Here is a 22898-nt window from a genome sequence, read left to right on the forward strand (position 1 = left end):
TCAGGAAAAACTGAACATTTGCTATCTAACAGAGTCTCCTCATTGAAAACATCTGAAGTTCTTCAAAGATAAATTATTTTTCCTATTATTCCTACTATTCCTATTATATTTCCTATGGTTGAGAAGCATATTTTGAAAATCTGAGATGACAGTGTTGTTAACAAAAGGCTAAGCTTGAGAGCTAGCATATTTATTTCATTTCATTTGCGATTTTCATGAATAGTTAACGTTGCATTATGGTAATGAGCTTGAGGCTGTATTCACGATCCCGGATCCGGGATGGCTAAGTGCTAGAGGTTAATACAGGTAACGAGTGGAGGACGAAGGAGCCTCTTATAGAAGAAGTTACAGGTCTGTGAGAGCCAGAAATCTTGCTTGTTTGTAGGTGACCAAAAACTTATTTTCCACCATAATTTGCAAATAAATTCATTATAAATCCTACAATGTGATTTTCTGGATTTTTTTTCTCATTTTATCTGTCATAGTTGAAGTGTACCTATGATGAAAATTACAGTTCTCTCTCATCTTTTTAAGTGGGAGAACTTGCACAATTGGTGGCTGACTAAATACTTTTTTGCCCCACTGTAAAAGCAGTTGACATTGAGAGGACTTTTTTTTTTAGCACCCAAGAAATGGCTAAGCGATTTCTTTATATTGCACCTTAAAATAATATCGAAGAGAAACATTTACTTTATGTTAGGCAGCCTAAATGGAAAATAAGGGATTGGGAAGATGTAGCGAATTAGAAAATATTTACTGAAGGTTAGTGTAACGGGTTTCGTAGGTGGAAGGAGTGGAGGACCAAAGCGCAGCGTGGTTTGTGTTCATGATATATTTTAATGAAATATCACTGGACACAGAAAACAAAAGGAACAAGAGAAATAAATGAAAACCGACACAGTCCCGTGTGGAACAAACACTGACACGGAAAAATAATCACCCACAAAACACAGGTGGGAAAAGGCTACCTAAGTATGATTCTCAATCAGAGACAACGAACAACACCTACCTCTGATTGAGAACCATACCAGGCCAAACACATAAACACAACATAGACTACCCACCCCAACTCACACCCTGACCAAACTAAAACAAAGACATAACAAAGGAACTAAGGTCAGAACGTGACAGTTAGGATATGCCTACTGTATATATTATAAATGTATGCGTTATCTATGCTCTAATGTCAGGTGGTATTGATATTCCATTTAAAGGAGAAAAAAAAGATTAATTACATAATTGGTACGACTATGAATTGTACTGATCACATAGCAATCACACTAAAACAAAGTAGCCTATTATTGGAAATAACAAAGCACGCAGGAGCAGCCATTGTGTGTGTGTGTCTCCTTCCTGAGGCTACACACCACCCACACAGCCAGATCTGACCGACCGACCGACCGACCGACCGACCGACCGACCGACCGCACGCACGCACGCACGCACACACCTTACTAATTAGCCTCTATTTATGGAACAGTGTGACTGTGGACTAAATGTGAGCAAAAGAGAAGCAGCCTGAGACAATTAGGGAGAGAGAAGAGGGAGGGAAAAACAGAGGAACAGAGGGAAGGAAGAATGTTGGGAGGGAGGGAGGGATGGAGGGGGGAACAGAGGAAGGGAGGAATGGAGGGAGGGAGGAATAGAGGGGAAAAGGAATGGAGGGAAGGAGGAACGGAGGGAGGAATGGAGGGATGGAGGAAAGGAGGGTATAACAGAGGGAAGAACGGAGGGAGGGGAGGAACAGAGTGGACGGAGGATGGAGGGAGGGACAGAGGAATGGAGGGAGAGACGGAGGGAGGAACAGACGGAGGGAGGAACAGACGGAGGGAGGACAGGAGGGAAGGAGGAACAGATAGAGGGAGTGAAGGGATTCCTACTGTCAGCAGTATCTGAGATGCACCTACTGCTCACCGGTAGCTCACCTGTGTTCCCTAGAAATGCTGTTTAGAATTAAAAATATTTGTACCAACACACTGAAGAAAGCTGCAAAGCCGAAACATCTGTGTAAGCCATCCCTGATGCAGTGAAAAAATATTTTTTAATTAAGCAAAGCTTTATGCAACATCTTTTGGAGTGCGGACCCATCCCACTTTTTTGCTTATTTGAATTTATAGGTTTTACGCCACAAACAACATTTTGGGAGAGCGCGATAGTCCTCTTTTAGTTATCAGTATCTGAGATGACATGGAGGGGGCCCCAACCACACTCCCTTGGTCAGCTGTCCACAGGATGTGTGTGTGTTTGTGTGTGTATGCTCCTGCGTGTGTATCCCCCGGCCTCCCGCCACACAGACTCCATCACAAAAGGCTACTGCAACCACTGCAGGTGTCTGTCCTTTCTCTTAACTCGCTGATCAGCTGCAGCCTAAGGTTGAACAGCAATGCATTATGGGTACAAAGAAGCGACAAGAGAGAAAGAGAGAGACCATTGAGAGCTGAGAGCACCTTTAAAATAAACTCCCTGTTATCAAAGCCGGCGCTGTTGTAACAGCTTGGCCAATGAATCACTAGCCGAGTGGCAGTAACGGGCCCTGCCCCCTCGAGCCAGTGGAGGAAAGCACCACCAGTGTAATCACATTTCTATTTCCACACTCTCTTCCCTTTTCTTGTCTTCCTGCATTTCTTTTTTTTCCACCTGTCTTTGTACACGCCATGTGAATACTCCATTTTCACACAGACAGATCATTCAATGCATAGACTCATCCAGCGATGACTGCACTCATAGCCGCGGGAAGTAGGTTGGGGGTGGGGGTGTATCATCTATATTGGTCCCCTAATACAGGACTAGTAAAGGCCCAGTGCACTACTTTTGGGAAAAAAATTTAAACAAAATGTATTTGAGTGTTTACCAGCATTTGAGTCTGATAAGTATCCGTACAACAGTTAATCTGATAATACTTGTGGAATATAAAAATACTTGCTTGGTATACAATATGTTTTCTAGTTTCTTGAAATACTTGGCAAATGCAACTTATTTCTATGTGAATGCTGAAATCATCTATTCATTCCTTTTCCATTTTATCCAGAGCATCTTACCGTAGTGAGTGTATACATTTTCATACTTCTCCCCTGTGGGAATCAAACCCACAACCCTAGCATTACAAGTGCCATGCTCCACCAACTGAACCACATCATCACACCACATCAGCACAAACCACTTGACATCTCAATTAGAGGTCGACCGATTATGATTTTTCAACGATACCGATACCGATTATTGGAGGACCAAAAAAGCCGATACTGATTAAATCGGACAATATATATATTTTTTTGTAATAATGACAATTACAACAATACTGAATGAACACTTATTTTAACTTAATATAATACATCAATAAAAATCAACTTAGCCTCCAAAAATAATGAAACATGTTCAATTTGGTTTAAATAATGCAAAAACAAAGTGCAATATGTGCCATGTAAAAAAGCTAACATTTAAGTTCCTTGCTCAGAACATGAGAACATATGAAAGCTGGTGGTTCCTTTTAACATGAGACTTCAATATTCCAAGGTAAGAGGTTTTAGGTTGTAGTATTTATAGGACTATTTCTCTCTATACCATTTGTATTTAATATACCTTTGACAATTGGATGTTCTTATAGGCACTTTAGTATTGCCAGTGTAACAGTATAGTTTCCGTCCCTCTCCTCGCCCCTATCTGGGCTCGAACCAGGAACACATTGACAACAGCCACCCTCGAAGCATCGTTACCCATCGCGCCACAAAATCCGCAGCCCTTGCAGAGTAAGGGGAACAACTACTCCATGTCTCAGAGCAAGTGACGTTTGAAACGCTATTAGCGCGCACCCCGCTTACTAGCTAGCCATTTCACATCGGTTACACCAGCCTAATCTCGGGAGTTGATAGGCTTGAAGTCATAAACAGCTCAATGCTTGAAGCACAGCGAAGAGCTGCTGGCAAAACGCATGAAAGTGCTGTTTGAATGAATGCTTACGAGCCTGCTGGTGCCTACCACCGCTCAGTCAGACTGCTATATCAAATATCAAATCATAGACTTAATTATAACATAACAACACACAGAAATACGAGACTTTGGTCATTAATATGGCCGAATCCGGAAACTATCATTTCGAAAACAAAACGTTTATTCTTTCAGTGAAATACGGAACTGTTCTGTATTTTATCTATCGGGTGGCATCCCTAAGTCTAAATACTCCTGTTACATTGCACAACCTTCAATGTTATGTCATAATTACGTAAAATTCTGGCAAATTAGTTCGCAACGAGCCAGGTGGCCCAAACTGTTGCATATACCCTGACTCTGCATGCATGCAATGAACGCAAGAGAAGTGACACAATTTCACCTGGTTAATATTGGCTACTAACCTGGATTTCTTTTAGCTAAATATGCAGGTTTAAAAATATATACTTCTGTGTATTGATTTTAAGAAAGGCATTGGTGTTTATGGTTAGGTAGTCGTGCAACAATTGTGCTTTTTTCGCTAATGCGCTTTTGTTAAATCATCCCCCGTTTGGCGAAGTTGGCTGTCTTTGTTAGGAAGAAAGAGTCTTCACACAGTTCGCAACGAGCCAGGCGGCCCAAACTGCTGCATATACCCTGACTCTGTTGCAAGAGAAGTGACATAACTTACCTAGTTAAAAGAAATTCATGTTAGCAGGCAATATTAACTAAATATGCAGGTTTAAAAATATATACTTGTGTATTGATTTTAAGAAAGGCATTGATGTTTACGGTTAGGTACACGTTGGAGCAACGACAGTCCTTTTTTGCAAATGCGCACCACATCGATTATGCAACGCATGACACGCTAGATAACTTCTTATGGCTGGGGGGCAGTATTGAGTAGCGTGGATGAATAAGTTGCCCAAAGTATACGGCCTGCTCCTCCGTCTTAGTTAGTAATATATGCATATTATTATTAGTATTGGATAGAAAACACTCTAACGTTTCTAAAACTGTTTGAATGATGTCTGTGTATAACATAACTCATATGGCAGGCAAAATCCTGAGTTGAAATCAAAACAGGAAGTGAGAAATCTGAGCTTTGTATGTATTCACCAGAGTCCCCAATGAAATCCCCTTGAGATATGAATGATGTTGCACTGCCTAGGGGTTCCACTAGATGTCAACCAATAATAGACATTTTAATGAGACTTCTATGGTGTTGTGGGAGTGAATGAGAGCAGAATGTATCAGGTGTCCATCAAGCAGCCAATTTCTGATCACGCTTATTCCTCATGGTACCCACTTGCATTCCATTGCTCATGAAGACAAAGATTACTCCGGTTGGAACTTTATTGAAGCTATATGTTAAAAACATCCTAATGATTGATTCTGTACTTAGTTTGAAATGTTTCTTCAACCTGTAATATAACTTTTTGAAGTTTTTGTCCGATGTAACGCTGACCAGAATGAGCGTTTGGATATGTATACCAAACACTCTAACAAAATAAGGTATTTGGACATGAATAACGGATATTATCGAACAAAACAAACATTTATTGTGGACCTGGGATTCCTGGAGTGATTTCTGATGTAGATCATCAAAGGTAAGGGAATATTTATCATGTAATTTATTGTTTATGTTGACGCCATCATTGCAGCTATTGTGATTTTTTACTTCTGAGCGCCGTCTCAGATTATTGCATGGGTTTCTTTTTCCGTAAAGTTTTTTTTGAAATCAGACACAGCGGTTGCATTAAGGAGATGCAAATCTATAATTCCATGTGTATTATCATCTACATTTATGATGAGTATTTCTGTTGAATAATGTGGCTATGCAAAATCACTGGATGTTTTTGGAACTAGTGAATGTAACGTGCCAATGTAAACTCATATTTTGATAAATATGAACTTTATCAAACAAAACATACATATATTGTGTAACATGAAGTCCTATTAGTGTCATCTGATGAAGATCAAAGGTTAGTGATTAATTTTATATCTATTTGTGCTTTGTGCTTTTTGAAACTCCTCTCTTTGGCTGGAAAAAAAATGGCTGTGTTTTTCTGTGGCTATGTGGTGACCTAACATAATCGTTTGTGGTGCTTTTGCTGTGAAGCATATTTGAAATCGGACACTGTGGTGGGATTAACATGTTTGAGGAATTTTAATTATGAGATTTTTGATGTTTTGATATTGGCGCCCTACACTTTGACTGGCTGTTGCCATATCGCTCCCGTTAACGGGATTGCAGGCATAAGAAGATAAACTAATAATATCATCAACCATGTGCAGTTTAGTGATTATGATTCATTGATTGATTGTTTTTTATAAGATAAGTTTAATGCTAGCTAGCAACTTACCGTGGCTTCTTACCACATTCGCGTAACAGGCAGGCTCCTCGTGGAGTGCAATGAAAGGCAGGTGGTTAGAGCGTTGGACTAGTTAACTATAAGGTTGCAAGATTGAATCCCCGAGCTGACAAGGTAAAAATCTGTCGTTCTGCCCCTGAACAAGGCAGTTAACCAACTGTTCCTAGGCCGTCATTGAAATGTGTTCTTTAACTGACTTGCCTAGTTAAATAAAGGTATATATATATTTTTTTTATATATATATATATATATATATATTTTATATATTTTTTTAATCGGCTAAATCGGTGTCCAAAAATACAGATTTCCGATTGTTATGAAAACTTGAAATCGGCCCTAATTAATCGGCCATTCCGATTAATCGGTCAACCTTTAGTTTCAATGTACTCAATTACTGTATTTTGCATGGTTTTCTTCATGGTGATGGTAAGTCTACAGATACAAACCTAGATGACCAGCTTTTATATTGTCCGCTAATACTAGTTAAGGCCCAGTGCACTACTTTTGTGAAAAAAATTGTTTATTTCAGCGGGGACACCTCTAATGCTGCACTGCCCTTGTAAAACAAACAAAATAATTAATCTCCATCATAAACACAGTCAGAAATGATGACAGAAATGAAACTGCAAAGCAACTGAAATGAACTAAAGCACAAAAGAGAATCAAAGTAATTTTAGTTATTGCCAAGTCATTTCCGTTTATTGCCAAGTCATTTCAGTTTATTGCAGATGTGAGACAAGGAGAGCAGGGAAAGGATGTGGAGGAAATATGTAGGTGATCTAACGCATATAATTAAATAGAGCATCATCCCCTCTAGTAAATTACATATCTCTATGACTAATCAGTGTAAGAACATGATAGAATGCATCTAAAGCTATACATAGGCCTTGCCGAATGGGCCAAGAAATGTTAAGGGAGTACCTGACCACTGTATTGCTGGTTGCTTTTGTTGTTGTTGTCTTGGCACTCACCTGCGTATGCCATGTTCTTGGGGTTCCCGTACGGTGTCCCGGGCTGGACAGGACTATACACAGGATTCATGTCAGAAGACAGTCTACTCTTACTGCAGGGAGAACAGACATACAGAGAGAAAGAGACAGAGAGACAAAAATAAAAATTAATTTGCAATTAAGTTTGGGAAACATCTACAATACAGTGACCCCCTCTCATATAATTACCAAGCCCTGCAATGCCAAGAACTGAGCAAAGAAAAGAGTCCCTCATCCAGATGGTCATGGGGCTGAGTTCACAGACCAGTTACGTCATGCCAATAAAGCAAATTGAATTGAAAAGAATTGAGAGAGAGAGTGAGAGTGAGAGAGAGCAAAAGAGAGAGAGACGTGAACACAAAGTGAAATGAAAAACATGGCTTTCAATAGTTATTAATTGAGGATATGCATGAGCTCAGAGGTCCCCATCTTGAAAGTGTTCCAGAGCCAGCTTGAAGACATTTGACGTCTGCAAAACTAAACTGTACTCCACAAAAACTACAGTAACTCATTGTAACTAACATTGTAGCAGGTATGATCTTGTAATACGTTTTTTCCATTGTCAGTGAGAAGGCAGCAATTTATTTTCACTGGTTAAAAGTCATCCGTGAGAAAATGGCAAGCACACAATACAAATATTTACTCCCAAAAATCAGAAAAGAAAAGGTTTATGGTATGATGAGCAGTAAGAACACACAAAGTACAAACGTGACATACAAGGAAATTCTTCGGCCTGAGCACTTTTGTTCTCCATCCTTTTTTCTCCTATCCACAACTTCTCTCCACCTCTACCTTTTTATCAAACTGTTTCCACCACCAATCTCTTTCACAAAAATGCACGTTTCATATTGGACAAGATCAGGCAGGCCCTCCCTGTTTCAGTCTATTTTCCCTAATGAACCATAACACGAGCCTGGTTTCCTCATCAGCTGTGTGACCATTGATCAGTCAAACTAGATGAAAGTGGCCTCCCGAGTGGCACAGCGGTCTTAGACACTGCATCACGGTGCCACTAAAGTCTGGGGTTTGATCCAACCAGCCGTGACCGGGGGCCCCATAGGGAGTTGCAGTGATGAGACAAGATCGTAACTACCATGGATATCACAAAATTGGGGGGGAAAAGGGGTTATAATAATAAACTAAACTAGATGAAAGCATTATGATAAAAGGAAAAATACACACAGGCGTTTCCCGCCATGTTGCCCGCCTATCCAGTCCTTTCAGCTCAGTGGTCAAAATGATACATTGAAACACAGAGGTTTTGAATTGAAAAAAAGAGAGGAGAAGGAGGAGTAGCCAACCGGAGGACATATCAGCAGGGTGTATTACAGTTTATGACATACAAAACATTTTCGAACAATGTTGTCGATTTTCGAAACAGTACACACAAGACACAGGACTGAGACCTTTTGCAAAACAGTAAATGCATTTTTTAAACGTAGTTGCCTTCTATAGACGGTTGACATCTAGTGGAAGCAGTAGGAAGTGAATCTTCATATCGCAATGGGATTTCAATAGGGAATGGTTTGAAAATATACCAACCTCAGATTTCTCACTTGCTGTTTGGATTTCTTCTCAGGTTCTTGCCTGCCATATGAGTTCTGTTATACTCACAGACATCATTCAAACAGTTTCAGAAACTTCAGTGTTTTCTATCCAATACTAATAATGATACGCATATATTAGCAAATGAGACTGAGGAGCAGGCCATTTACTCCGGGCACCTTTCAACCAAGCTACTCAATAGTGCCCCTGTAGCTAAAAGGCACACACCTGGCTATATAACGGTCCCACAGTTGACAATGCATGTCAGAGCAAAAACCAAGCCTGAGGTTAAAAGTATTCTCTGTAGAGCTCAGAGACAGGATTGTGTCGAAGCACAGATCTGGGGAAGGGTACCAAAACATGTCTGCAGCATTGAAGGACCCCAAGAACACAGTGGCCTCCATCATTCTTAAATGGAAGAAGTTTGGAACCACCAAAACTCTTCCTCAAGCTGGCCGCCCAGCCAAACCGAGCAATAGGGAGAGAAGGGCCTTGGGAAGGGAGGTGACCAAGAACCCGATGGTCACTCTGACAGAGCTCCAGAGTTCCTATGTGGAGATGTGAGAACTTTCCAGAAGGACAACCATCTCTGCAGCACTACACCAATCAGGCCTTTATGGTAGAGTGGCAAGACAGAAGAAGAACAAGAAAAAATAATAATAAATAAAACACTGTTTCCCATGCTTGTTCAATGAACCATAAACAATTAATGAGCATGCACCTGTCTACTGACTCTGAAAAACACCAAAAGAAAGATGCCCAGGGTCCCTGCTCATCTGCGTGAACGTGCCTGCAGATGTGGCCAGGGCAATAAATTATAATGTCCATAATGTGAGACGCTTAAGACAGCGCTACAGGGAGACAGGACAGACAGCTGATCATCCTCGCAGTGGCAGACCACGTGTATCAACACCTGCACAGGATTGGTACATCCGAACATCACACCTGTGGGACAGATACAGGATGACAACAACTGCCCAACTTACACCAGGGACGCACAATCTCTCCATCAGTGCTCAGACCGTCCGCAAAAAAAGGCTGAGAGAGGCTGGACTGAGGGCTGTTGTAAGGCAGGTCCTCACCAGACATCACCGGCAACAACGTCGCCTATGGGCACAAACCCACCGTCGCTGGACCAGACAGGACTGGCAAAAAGTGCTCTTCACTGACAAGTCGCGGTTTTGTCTCACCAGGGGTGATGGCCGAATTCGCGTTTATCATCGAAGGAATGAGCGTTACACCGAGGACTGTACTCTGAAGCGATTTGGAGGTGGAGGATCCATCATGGTCTGGGGCGGTGTGTCACAGCATCATCGGACTGAGCTTGTTGTCATTGCAGGCAATCTCAACGCTATGCATTACAGGGAAGACATCCTCCTCTCTTATGTGGTAACCTTCCTGTAGGCTCATCCTGACATGACCCTCCAGCATCACAATGCCACTCATTCTGTGCATGATTTCCTGCAAGACAGGAATGTCAGTGTTCTGCCATAGCCAGCGAAGGGCCCGGATCTCACGTCTGGGACCTGTTGGATTGGAGGGTGAGGGCTAGGGCCATTCCTTCTAGAAATGTCCGGGAATTGCAGGTGCCTTGGTGGAAGAGTGGGGTAACATCTCACAGCAAGAACTGGCAAATGGTGCAGTCCATGAGGAGGAGGAGGTGCACTGTGGTACTTAATGCAGGTGGTGGTCGCACCAGATACTGACTTTTGATTTTGACCCCCCCCCCCCCCCCCCCCCCCCCCTTTGTTCAGGGACACATTATTCCATTTCTGTTAGTCACATGTCTGTGGAACTTGTTCAGTTTATGTCTCAGTTGTTGAATCTTGTTATGTTCATACAAATATTTACACATGTAAAATTTGCTGAAATTAAAAGCAGTTGACAGTGAGAGACGTTTATTTTTTTGCTGAGTTTATTACATAGGCTGGTTTGCTGACAGGTTTGTAGATTTTCCATCACCAAACAGAAAAACAATGCACAATAGAAATACAGAAAGGTGAATACAATGGAGGAACACAACTGATTTGAATGGATAGGCCTGAATCCACACCAAAGCAAACCTCTAAAATGGAAGGTCACAATGTTGGAGATGACAACTTAGGAGTAACCCGAACTTACTTAGAAGTAACCCAACTTCATTGTCTGCATCTGTGCATGCAATGTTGTCAGAAATCATAAATATTAGACAGTCCCCATCACCTAGACCTTTCCTTATATTGTACATGAACTTGCGGTGATGGAGTGATTTCGAATTTTGTGCACTTGTATTTACTTATTTATTTATTATATATTACTCTATGTATTCATTTATTGATTGATTGCTGGAGACAGTACACACATTTGCACACATTTCTCTTCTGATGAAAACAATGTTTTTATATTCTGGGAACAAAACAGTTCACAGTGAATTTTGTATTGACTGATGAGGCAAGAAAGTGATCAGAAGTATGGCGAGTGCATTAAGGCATTTGATAATTGTTGTTCTGCTGTAGATATATTAGACTCCAGAAATGTGATTGAGGGAAAACTGGAATAGCCTGCAGATGGAGAGATAAGAGCTTAAAGAAAAGAAGAGTAAAAGGAATGGACAGATGGATGGGTTGTGTGTGTGTGTGTGTGTGTGTGTGTGTGTGTGTGTGTGTGTGTGTGTGTGTGTGTGTGTGTGTGTGTGAGGAGTATAAGAGTGATAAACAAAAAATAAACGAAGAGAGCGTCAGATACAAGAAGATGACTGACAAACGACAGAATAAAAAGACACGATCACATGATGGCGGCAGGTAGCCTAGTGGTTAGAGCGTTGGACCAGTAACCGAAAGGTTGCTGGATCAATTCCCCGAGCTGACAAGGTAAAAATATGTTGTTCGGCCCCTGAACATGGCAGTTAACCCACTGTTCCCTGGTAGGCCATCATTGTAAATAAGAATTTGTTCTTAACTGACTTGCCTAGTTAAATGAAGGTTACATGGACAGATGGTGTAGGAAGAGAGGTGACAATGGATAGATTAGATGGGATGCATGGAGGTGGTGAGAAGAAGGGATGAGGAACTGATGGAGCAGTATAATAAAGAGTGTTTATGAAAGCAGACATATCTACACTGAGTGTACAAAACATTAAAAACACCTTCCTAATGTTGAGTTGTTTGGGTTTGGCCGTCATTGTAAATAAGAATTTGTTCTTAACTGACTTGCCTAGTTAAATACAGGTTAAATAAAATAGATGTCCATTGGGTGGTTGACCATTCTTGACACACACGGGAAACACCAGTGCTTTTAGCACCTACCACCATACCCCGTTCAAAGACACTTAAATATTTTGTGGCACACATACACAATTCATGTCTCAATTGTCTCAAGGCTTAAAAATGTTTCTTTACCAGTCTCCTCCCCTTCATCTCTACTGATTTAAGTGACATCAATAAGGGATCATAGCTTTCACCTGGTCAGTCTGTCAAATCATGTTCTTAATGATTTGTACACTCAGTGAATATACTACATTGGCCATATACAATACTGCACATATATATTGGCCAATTACAAATATATTGGCCATATACCACACATATATTGGCTATATTCTACAAACATATTGGCTGTGTTGCACATATGTGCCATATACAGTGTACTACACATAAATTGTCCTTATACTGTACATTTAGCATACACCTCGCTACCCAAGTAAGTACAGGACTGCAGGGTTTCCGAGCTGCTACCCACTCACTGCAGTAAGACCGGCACCTACCTACCTACCTCAGCCTTCCCAAAATAAACTGGTGGGTTGTTGGGAGAAAAACCTGCTGCTCTGCTACAAACAAAGCATCAAGACTCTGTGGGCTCAGAGGATTCATGACAGCAGAATGCCAGCGAAGGGCTGTCTAAATATACACACAAAAAATAGCACTGAGACACTTGAAATCACTTGTATGTTTTCATGCAAAACATGTATGCTTTCAGGGTTGGGTAGGTTACATTCTAAATGTAATCGGTTACAGTTACCTGTCCAAAATTGTAAATCAGTAACGTAATAGTGGTCTCTGATATGTGGTCAGACTCACTCAGGTGGAACAAACTTAAACTTGTGCCCTTTTTTAATTATGAATTTAATGTCATTGAAAAAACAGAAAGGTGTCATAATGTATTTTTTTGCAAACATCCTTTCTGAATTTAAAAGTAATCCAAAAGCAATCACCTATTTTTTCTAAAGTAGAGTTTGAGTGAGTTTTTTACTCATATTCCATGTAATCAGTTACTCCTCAACCCTGTATGCTTTCTACATATATAGTATTATAATTCACTGTATAACATAAGGCCTATACTCTGTCACTGAGTAGCAGTTAGAGATATAGGGGAGAGTGTACACTTGAAATCAATCATATGTTTTCACCCAAAACACATGTTTGATATGTCCAAGTAGGGTTTTATAATTTAGCCTTAACACAAGGCCTATACTCTGATATGACTGTCACTGAGCAGCAGATATGGGAGGGGATTGTAAACCACGGACTGGTAGACACGGTAAAATGCAGAGAGGAGAGAGTGGAGTAGGAGGACAGTGAGTAAGCAAATCCTCCTCTCCCTTTCTGTGCTTTAGTGGATAGATTGAAGCACTCCTGTCACTGTCTGGCTAATCATGGATCCTTCAGTAGGTGTTAACACGGCCAGTCTGAGGCACCAACACAAACCTCTCATTCAACCCTACAAATGTTTACGACGCAAGCATTCACTGTAATATAGTAATAGTATAGTATAGTATAGAGTGGAGACAACACATAAAGCAATATATTGTGCATAAAGGTTGGGAAAGACAATAATATCATAGGGAAAAAGTACACAAATAGAGAACAAGTCAAGACCTCCGCATTCCACCCAAACCTGTGACATGGAAAGTGCAGAAATAAAACAACAATTTATCCAGTTTTCTCGGTACCAACTCCTTTTTGCATATACTGCAGAGAAAAAAAGGTAAAATGTTGAATTATATCAAGCTAGTACACTGTATTATATAAATACTGGTAAGGCCTTACGGTGTGGTATCCACTTTGCATAATTTTGCATTCATCACATTCAAACATATTCATTTGGTGACATGTTTAGAGGTTGGCAAGACATGAACGTCAACCTCACACCGGTGTAGCCTATTCAGTGAGGTGAAAAATTTCAGAATGTTGCAGATATAAATGTAATGGATACCACCGACACGATTCCCTATTCTACACAATCTATTTCTATCTCAGCGTTCTGTTAGGGAGTGGTCAAAATGTACACAATTGTTACCAGGAGGAAAATTGAGGAGGGTCATGCTTTTTCATGTAAAATAATGACAAATCACTCATTCCCGATTCTTTCATAGAATGTAATGGACGCATATGATGTCTGTAAAATACTTTTTTGAAGGTTGTACTGATTATGATGAGCTAATGCTAAGCTAATTATCAGCTACATTTTGCACCATGTTTGTTGACATCATACAATGCATTCTGGTTGTAACGTAAACGTCTGTCAGACCAAAGATGTTATAACAAAATGAGGTGAAGGGATGGTTCACTCGTCTTTCCAGTACTTCCAGAAGTGAATGATGGTAGACGACACACCCCCTTCAGCATGCATACTGCAAACAGACCCAACTCATCTTGTAACATCTTATCTTAGGTTGACACGATAAAACTGTGTTTGTGCAAAATGTTTGTGAAAAAACTGTGGCCAGCTCAAAAGCTGACTGTTGCGTCAATCGTAACTTGACGTTCTAAATAAGTGTTCTAATCACACCGGTTTGAGTGCACGCTGCAGGGTCCGCTGTAGAATGACAACACCCGTATGTTCATAAGTGTCAAAGGGTTAAGTTTATTGGCTCTCAAAGTTGTCCGTCAAACCCAGTATTATCTCCACCACGGCACTTGCAGTGAAGCGCACTTCTTCTTATTTTTGTTCTTGGGCTGTTAGTCAGATGCGGTAAGAGGTATTTCTGGAGTAAGATAAGTATTTCTAAGATATACAGTACCAGTCAAACGTTTGGACCCTACTCATTCCAGGGTTTTTCTTTATTTTTTACTGTTTTCTACATTGTAGAATAATAACAAAGACATCAAAACTATGAAATAACACATATGGAATCATTTAGTAACCCAAAAAGTGTTAAACACATCAAAATATATTTTATTTTATTTTTTAGATTATTTTTGAGATTCATAGTAGCCACCCTATGCCTTGATGACAGCTTTGCACACTCTTGGCATTCTCTCAACCAGATTCATGAGGTAGTCACAAGGAATGCATTTCAATTAACAGGTGTGCCTTGTTAAAAGTTAATTTGTGTAATTTCTTTCATTCTTAATGTTTGAGCCAATCAGTTCTCGACAAAGCATTTCTGTATGGACCTCGCTTTCTACATAGGGGCATTGTCATGCTGAAACAGGAAAGGGCCTTCTCCTTCACTGGAACTATGGAACTATGGGAAATCTTGCACAACCCACGAACTAGCACAACCCATGAAAAACAGACCCGGACCATTATTCCTCCTCCACCAAACTTTACAGTTTTCCCTATGCATTCGGGCAGGTAGCGTTCTCCTGGCATCCTCCAAAACCCAGATTTGTTCGTTAGACTACCAGATGGTGATGTGCGATTCATTACTCCACAGAACATGTTTCCGCTGCTCCAGATTCCAATGGCGGCTTTACACCACTTCAGCCAACGCTTGGCATTGCATATGGTGATCTTAGGCTTGTTGTGTAGCTGCTCGGTCATGGAAACCCATTTCATGAAGCTCCTGATGAACAGTTATTGTGCTGATATTGCTTCCAGAGGTAGTTTGGCACTCGGTAGTGAGTGTTGCAACCAAGGACAGACCATTTTTACACGCTATATGCTTCAGCACTCTGTGGTCCCATTCTGTGAGCTTGTGTGGCCTACAGCTTCGGGACTGTGCCATTGTTGCTCCTAGACGTTTCCACTTCACAATAACAGCACTTAGACTTGACCGGGGCAGCTCGACCGGGGCAGTCAATGAGCTCTTCAGTAATGCCATTCTACTGCCACTGTTTGTCTATGGAGATCGCATGGCTGTGTGCTCGATTTTATACACCTGTCAGCAACGAGTGTGGCTGAAATAGCCAAATCCACTAATTTGAAGGGATGTCCACATACTTTTGTATATATGGTGTAGCTAGCTAACTAGCTATCTAGTTAGCTAGCTTTGGCTATCCCAGAATCTGACAGAAAAAGTTTAATCTCCTGTTTTTAGCTCCCCATATGATCTCTTTTTGGTTGCCTAACTAGCCACCTTGTCATTGGTATAAAGAGTGACTAGATGAATTAGATGTGTGTGGCAATAGCTAACTAGCTATCACATTAGGTTACAACTAAATAAACTGTCTAAGCTAGCTAGCTAGCTGCAGTGTCAACCATGTGGCTAGGTAACATTAGCTAGATCTACAGGTCAGTTCCCCACAGCATCCTCCCACACATTGCTCTCTCTGTGTGTATGTCTAAATGTCATTCTGTTTTTATGACAAGGCCTATAAGCACCTCTGTAATACAGTCAGTGTATCATCCCAGTAAGATTTTTGTGCCATATATAAATCAAGATTGTTTTGTGTGTGTCATTTTATTTACCGCTTGTAGCAGCACAACTAAGGGGGGAGGAGAATGGACCAGCCAAAAAAGAAAATACCCTTCAATGTGGAAAGGAGAGGTTCGGAAGAGGATGTAGTGTAAATCCGGTTGTCTAGATGGGTTACAGCGTTTGTCAAAAATGTATTTTTCATAGCAGGCTAGGAGTAGGTTATGATTAGGAAAAGGGATAGGGTTAGCTAAAATGCAACAACAAAAAACTTTTTACGTCAATTTAATTCCATGGTGAAATGTATCTGATTTGCATACTAGTAACATGATTGATATTGACATTTCGGTATTGATTGTTTGACCATTGTAACACTTACCTGCTCATTCTGAGTGAAAAATTAAACATCACACTTGGTGTAAATAGTTTTTGTATGCATTCACCATCACATGTAATTGAAACGATAATGTAAAATACATTTTTATTAATGCTATTGAAATTGTAAAATTATTCCAATGTCTCGAGTTCCATATACCTTTTTATAAAATTGTGCATATTGTTAGATATTCAATCAACGTTGAATGACCGAAATTGAAACTGTACAGCCTACGGACTTTGTTTGACGTCAGTCTTCTTTGAAGAATACCTGTGCTGGTGGACATTTGCAAGATGGTGCTGACAGGCTTTAACAATAAATTAATGTCAAATCAATTGTTGTCTTTTTGGTTTGTTGTCACAGTTTACCATAAGGTGCAAAAATTACCAAAGATATGTTTGCCCTCTGGTTGGTATTGTCATCGGAACAATTTAGTCCTTTTTGAGTAGACTAAGGGCGATTTATCTATCTGACAAGCATTCTGTACATTAGAAATAAAGTATTTCCTAATTTTCCATGGCAATCGACTGTGGCAATTTACCCAACACTTTTTATGAATGGAAATTAATGTTGGTGTACTGTTATTTTATTTGCTTACTATTTATGTTATCCAAAAGTGTCTGGTATGGTAATTTCTTACCAGGAAAAAGAAGGTATGCCCCTGGACTGTTCATATTTGAAATGTCTAACTATATCAAGTCAATCAGTAGATTGCATTATTTGTATCAGAAGGCCTTGGGGCAGAATCAAACCCACACCAACACAGTAGGCCTATACATATGCTGAAGGCAGTGGCCCTAACTGCTACCCCACCCCAGGCCACGATTTAACTCAATTTTGACAGCTCATTCGTAACCTTCAGATAAACTAGATTCTTCTTATTAAAAAAATATATATATATATTGTTTTATCTTCACCCCTTTTTCTCCCCAATTGGTAGTTACAGTCTTGTCCCATCACTGAAACTCCTGTCCAGACTCGGTCGAGAGCCATGTGTCCTCTGAACCACAACCCTACCAAGCCGCACTGCTTCTTGACACACTGCTCATTTAACACAGAAGCCAGCCACGCCAATGTGTCGGAGGGAACACCATCCAGCTGGCAACTGAAGACAGTATGAGTACATCCCAGCCGGCCAAATCTTCCCCTGACCCGGACGACGCTGGGTCAATTGTGCGCCGACTCATGGGTCTCCCGGTCAAGGCTGGCTGTGGCACAGTCTGGGATTGAACCCGGGCCTGTAGTGACACCTTAAGCCTTAGACCGCTGCACCACTCGGGAGGCCCCACACTAGACACTTGTATGTCATAGCCTAGTGGAGACCATTAACTATCTTGTGTTATTAAGCTATATAAAACAACGATTGTATGTGTATATTTCAATGTTGCAGTAATAGGACCTAAGCCTATAGAGAGAACATTATTTTAAGATACTGAGTCCTGATCCCAATGACTCGACTGCCCCCGAGTGGAAAGAAAGAGAACGGCTAATTTTTAGCCAATCACAAGGTTCATTTTCCTGACGCATCAGGAAAATTCTCTGCAAGTTAAGATCTGACATCTGTAGATCTGATCCATGATATTGCCTTGATATTTAGCACAGCCAGGTTAGAAGGTCAATGTGATGACTTGCACACCTCTGATAGGCTACCTTCAAAAGAACTTCCCAGAATCACTAATTCCTTATCCTATCACCCAGCACCATCTATTGCCTTTAATCACCTCGTTTCTCCTTTTCTCTTCCTTCCTATTTTATCCTTCCTTTTTCAAATGAAAAACCTGCTGATACAGAGTTAAAGAGCTATATAGTAGCACACACCACTGCAGGCTACTCTCTGATAGATGGAGAGGAGAGTTGACTAGATAGTACAACTCTTTGGCTCGCCAAGCTCCAGAACTTTTCAGGAGCTTTGCAGGAGCGTTGTGGCTTAGCCACGCGTCATTGGAATGCATTGCAGCCAGGACTACACCACTCCTGATTGTGGAGGGCTGTCTGTTGCCAGGCCCCGTATATCGAGAACCGAGTGTCTCCAAGGAGGAGATATTTTTTTTTGCATTTTGCTCCCCGACGGCAAACAAGTGTTTACATTCTTGCCACCCACGGGCGGCATGACACGGCGGCTATTATAGTCTTCTCAGACGCAGACACTCGGATCAAGGAAAACAAAATGGCAGCACGAGAGAGAGTGACTTATGATCGAGTCAAAGCAAACAACATCTTTTAAGCTTATTCCATAGATCTCCTTTTTCAAGTCCAGTGCTGAATCCTCATCCTCAACTATAAGCGATGAGAAAGGACTGGAGTGGAGATTAGTTGTATTTTTTTTTTTTACATACCCGGTTGTACCTATTGAGATAAAGTGAGACAAAGCTATGACCCTACAGGTTAAGAGCCGATAGGCATCCTAAGGTTGTTACGAGTCATTGTAGACTCAAACACACCACCTTTGGCAGCCTCCTGGGGAGGGTTCAGAGGTACAACGTTCCAAAAAAACAACTCCGACATTCCATCATTCCACAGTACATAGAGGAGGCCTATGGAATGGCAGAAGATCATTTTGTACACACATTCCAGCCCTGAGCTAACCCATAGAAAACCCCTGTGTCTGTCAGCTACTCAGCTCTTCATCAAATCCCTCAAATGAAGGGGAGGGAAGGGCTCAGGAGAACATATGGAGGTTAGAGGAAGAGCGGAAAGGAATGAACCTATGACGTCAGAGGAGGTAGAGAAAGGAGGGATGAGTTTTTTGTGCCTCCTTTACTACAGCAAAACAGAGCAGTTACAGAAGCTGCAAGACTGGAGAATGAGATGGGATGCATCCAAAATGGCATCCTATTCCCTATTTAGTGCACTACTTTTGACTATATAGTGCACTACTTTAGACTACATAGTGCACTACTTTTGACTAGAGCTTGCATAGAGCCCGCCAAGGACTTTTCTCTCTCTCTCTCCTCAATTTTGAGAACAGAAACCATTTCAAGATCGCACTCCTCTCCTCCCTGAGATAGAACATTATTTGTCAGCCAGCAGTCAGCCAAGAGATTAAATGACCACTATTTTCACTGTGAGCCTGCATGCCTCACTGGGTGTGTGTGTGTGTGTGTGTCAGGGTTTCTGTTAGGTAATAGCCGGCTTTTGGACGCATTTATGTTTTAAGTCGGTAAAAACAATTTTCACCGGCCAATTGTCCAGGAGAAGAAAAAAATCCCATTGCAAAATAATGCTTTTTTGCCTATTCATTGATGGAAATACCAGCCAATGCAAATATATTTCACAGGTCATGCTTATTGGTATATAGGTTAATTTGCCTAATTCTTCTTACAGATACAGAGCCTAGTTTGAGTGGAGTCAAACATGCGCTTTTATAAGCTCAATCATTGTACAACAATTATAAATGCAATCGTGTGTTAAAAACAGTTTTGATGGTCATGATTAAAAAGAGCTACTATTTGTATTTTTCAACTGGTAATTGAAGCATGCTTCCCATTCGCCATTCAAGTGCTTAGGCAATGGTAGGCAGGCTTCAGAGTGACAAACCACTTTGCAATGTGAATTGGAGCTAGTATGCATTTTGAAAACAAACTTAATTGTGTGAAACCTGAACATTTTACCTTGCTTCAAAGTAGCCGAGCCAAAATCAGTTTCTATAAACATGGAGGCAAATATTTTATAAAGACTTCTATATGCCATTGAAACAAGTAGCCCATTTATCTCATGTTCTATTGGTTTTCAAATTAACTTTCTTTCATTGTCCAGTAGCCAAAGGCACAATCCTAGTCATATTAGCAACCCATGCTAGTTGTTAAACATTTCTAACTGATATTTTCATCAAGGTATTTTTCCACAAACATTCGCGCGTAGCCTACTATCGTGTGTGCATTGCTGCCCTTATAATGTGAAGAAACAATAGTTTATCAACATTTTAAGCTAAACATTTTGATCTGTTGCATCAACCTCAATGCCTTTTAAAGTTATTTTGTTGTACTGGTTATATGAATTTGGGATCTATCATCCCACAACTCTCCAAAAGTTAGTTTGGAATAGGCTATTTATTTTTTTTGCACAGAATGACACGCTGACCAATAGTATAGGTCAACTTTACTATTATGGGGTATAATAGATTGACATAGACTAGTGATTTTTCTGTCCGTTACTCGTTTTGTTGGCTGAGGAAAAGCAAATGTGGACAGTTATTCTAACATCTTCAAAGTGTGCATCGGAATTTCCTGAAAGGACGCACCCCGTTGCATGTTCTGTTAAAATGAATGACCATAATCTAAATGTGATGTCTGTCATTCTGAGCACTGTGAGTGGACACCTTTACACAACCAAAGCATATGCGTCCGGTAAATTTCTCAAATGTCAGGTAAATTTAAAATGCTACCGGTCAAATGTCCGACGCCACATTTTTGTATCAAAAACCCTGTTATGTGTGTGTGTGAGAGAGAAAGTGTGTCAGAGGGAATGTGGGAATGAGTTGTTACTGCAAGTGTGTTTGGGATGTGCGTGTTCGCCAGTATGTGTGTGTAGAGATTTGTTGTAGCATCGCCTGCCTCTGACAGAGAGAATGAGGGCGGTCCAGGGCCAGTTCAGATTCCATCAGACATGACTGCCCCTAAGGACAGAGCAACGCGCCAATCAGCTTCCTACTTCTTGGTCCGATCCTCCCACTGACCTGACCCCTCCCCTTCACACAAGTTTCCCCTAGTTACAGATCTAGGATCAGCTTCTCCTCTCCCAATACTGACCTTAATCATTAGTGGATACAACTTCACAGCACTGCGGCTTTCACTACAAACTATGGGCGTGAACGTTTAAACGAAATTGGGATCCTTAATGTTAAGAAAAATCCCTAACGGAAAAAGTGTTTGTTTGTTTTTCCCACAAAACTAAAATCACAGTGCAGCTGGCTCACCTGCTTTTTCTCTTCGCTAATGATGCGAGTGTATGTTCAGTCTTCAGTATGTGAAATACAGCAGTACTACATTCAGCTTTTGATTGCCGATAGATGGCCTAGTGCACGGTTCTGACTCCGTCTGCCAGGTTGTTGACCTGCCTATACTGTTCCCCTCTTCCCTCTCCGTCCCTCGCTCGCTATGAAAGATGCAAGTGGTTGTGTTCACGGAAGTATGGACACTAATCAGTCTCATCTGTAAAAAAAATTGTGAATCATAGAAGTCGATTCGTAGTGGAAGATGTATTTTCTTTCTACTAAATGTCCTGGTAAGTCACAGTATTTAACTTTAGTGTACTTTTTTGGAGAGAGTGGTCTGCGTGCAGGCAGCAGGCAGGCTGCGCACAGCACCTCGATATTATTTGATTGATAGTTCTGGTCACCTAGTGATGGACGTTAGTCCAGCTTCAGAAGCAGCATTCCTTTACAGACAAGTCAAATACCCATTTGTTGCTCTTCGAAACTATCTCCAGACAAGGCTTTGTGTCAGCATTAAACAAACATGCCGTAGCTGAGGCGCTTTCAAGGGTATATGACTGCGGTAGATATACAGTGTCTTGTATTCACCCCCCTTGGCGATTTTCCTATTTTAATGCATTTCAACCTGTCATTTAAATTGATTTTTATTTTGATTTCTTGTAATGGACATACACAAAATAGTCCAAATTGGTGAAGTGAAATTGAAAAAAATAACTTGTTTCAAAAATGTCAACAACAACAAACAAAAAATATAAAAAGGGAAAGTGGAACGTGGTATTCAGCCTCTTTGCTATGAATTCTCCAAATAAGATCTGGTGCAACCAACTACCTTCATAAGTCAGATAATTAGTTAAATAAAGTCCACCTGTGTGCAATCTAAGTGTCACATGATCTGTCACATGATCTCAGTATATAAGGGACAGTATACCTGTTCTGAAAGGCCCCAGAGTCTGCAACACCACTAATCAAGGGGCACCATGAAGACCAAGGAGCTCTCCAAACAGGTCAGGGACAAAATTGTGGAGAAGTACAGATCAGAGTTGGGTTATAAAAAAATATCTGAAACTTTGAACATCCCACAGAGCACCATTTAAATCCATTATTAAAAAATGGAAAGAATATGGCACCACAACAAACCTGCCAAGAGAGGGCCGCCCACCAAAACTCACGGGCCAGGCAAAGAGGGCATTAATCAGAG

At 40.8% G+C, this 22898-nt stretch overlaps 1 protein-coding gene across 2 annotated transcripts in view; it reads right to left on the bottom strand.

The window, feature by feature from the left end:
• The window catches only part of LOC139418127 (protein FAM168A-like), a 48290-nt gene that overhangs the window by 21604 nt on the left and 3788 nt on the right, over nucleotides 1–22898 (bottom strand). For both annotated transcript variants that reach the window (XM_071167339.1, XM_071167340.1), the window contains exon 2: nucleotides 7271–7362. In XM_071167339.1, the coding sequence (XP_071023440.1) occupies nucleotides 7271–7340 (70 nt within the window). In that variant the 5' untranslated portion in view covers nucleotides 7341–7362. The remainder of the gene's footprint in view (nucleotides 1–7270; nucleotides 7363–22898) is intronic.

The sequence above is a fragment of the Oncorhynchus clarkii genome, chromosome 10 (genome assembly GCF_045791955.1).
Source record: "Oncorhynchus clarkii lewisi isolate Uvic-CL-2024 chromosome 10, UVic_Ocla_1.0, whole genome shotgun sequence".
NCBI classification, from domain to species: Eukaryota; Metazoa; Chordata; class Actinopteri; order Salmoniformes; family Salmonidae; genus Oncorhynchus; species Oncorhynchus clarkii.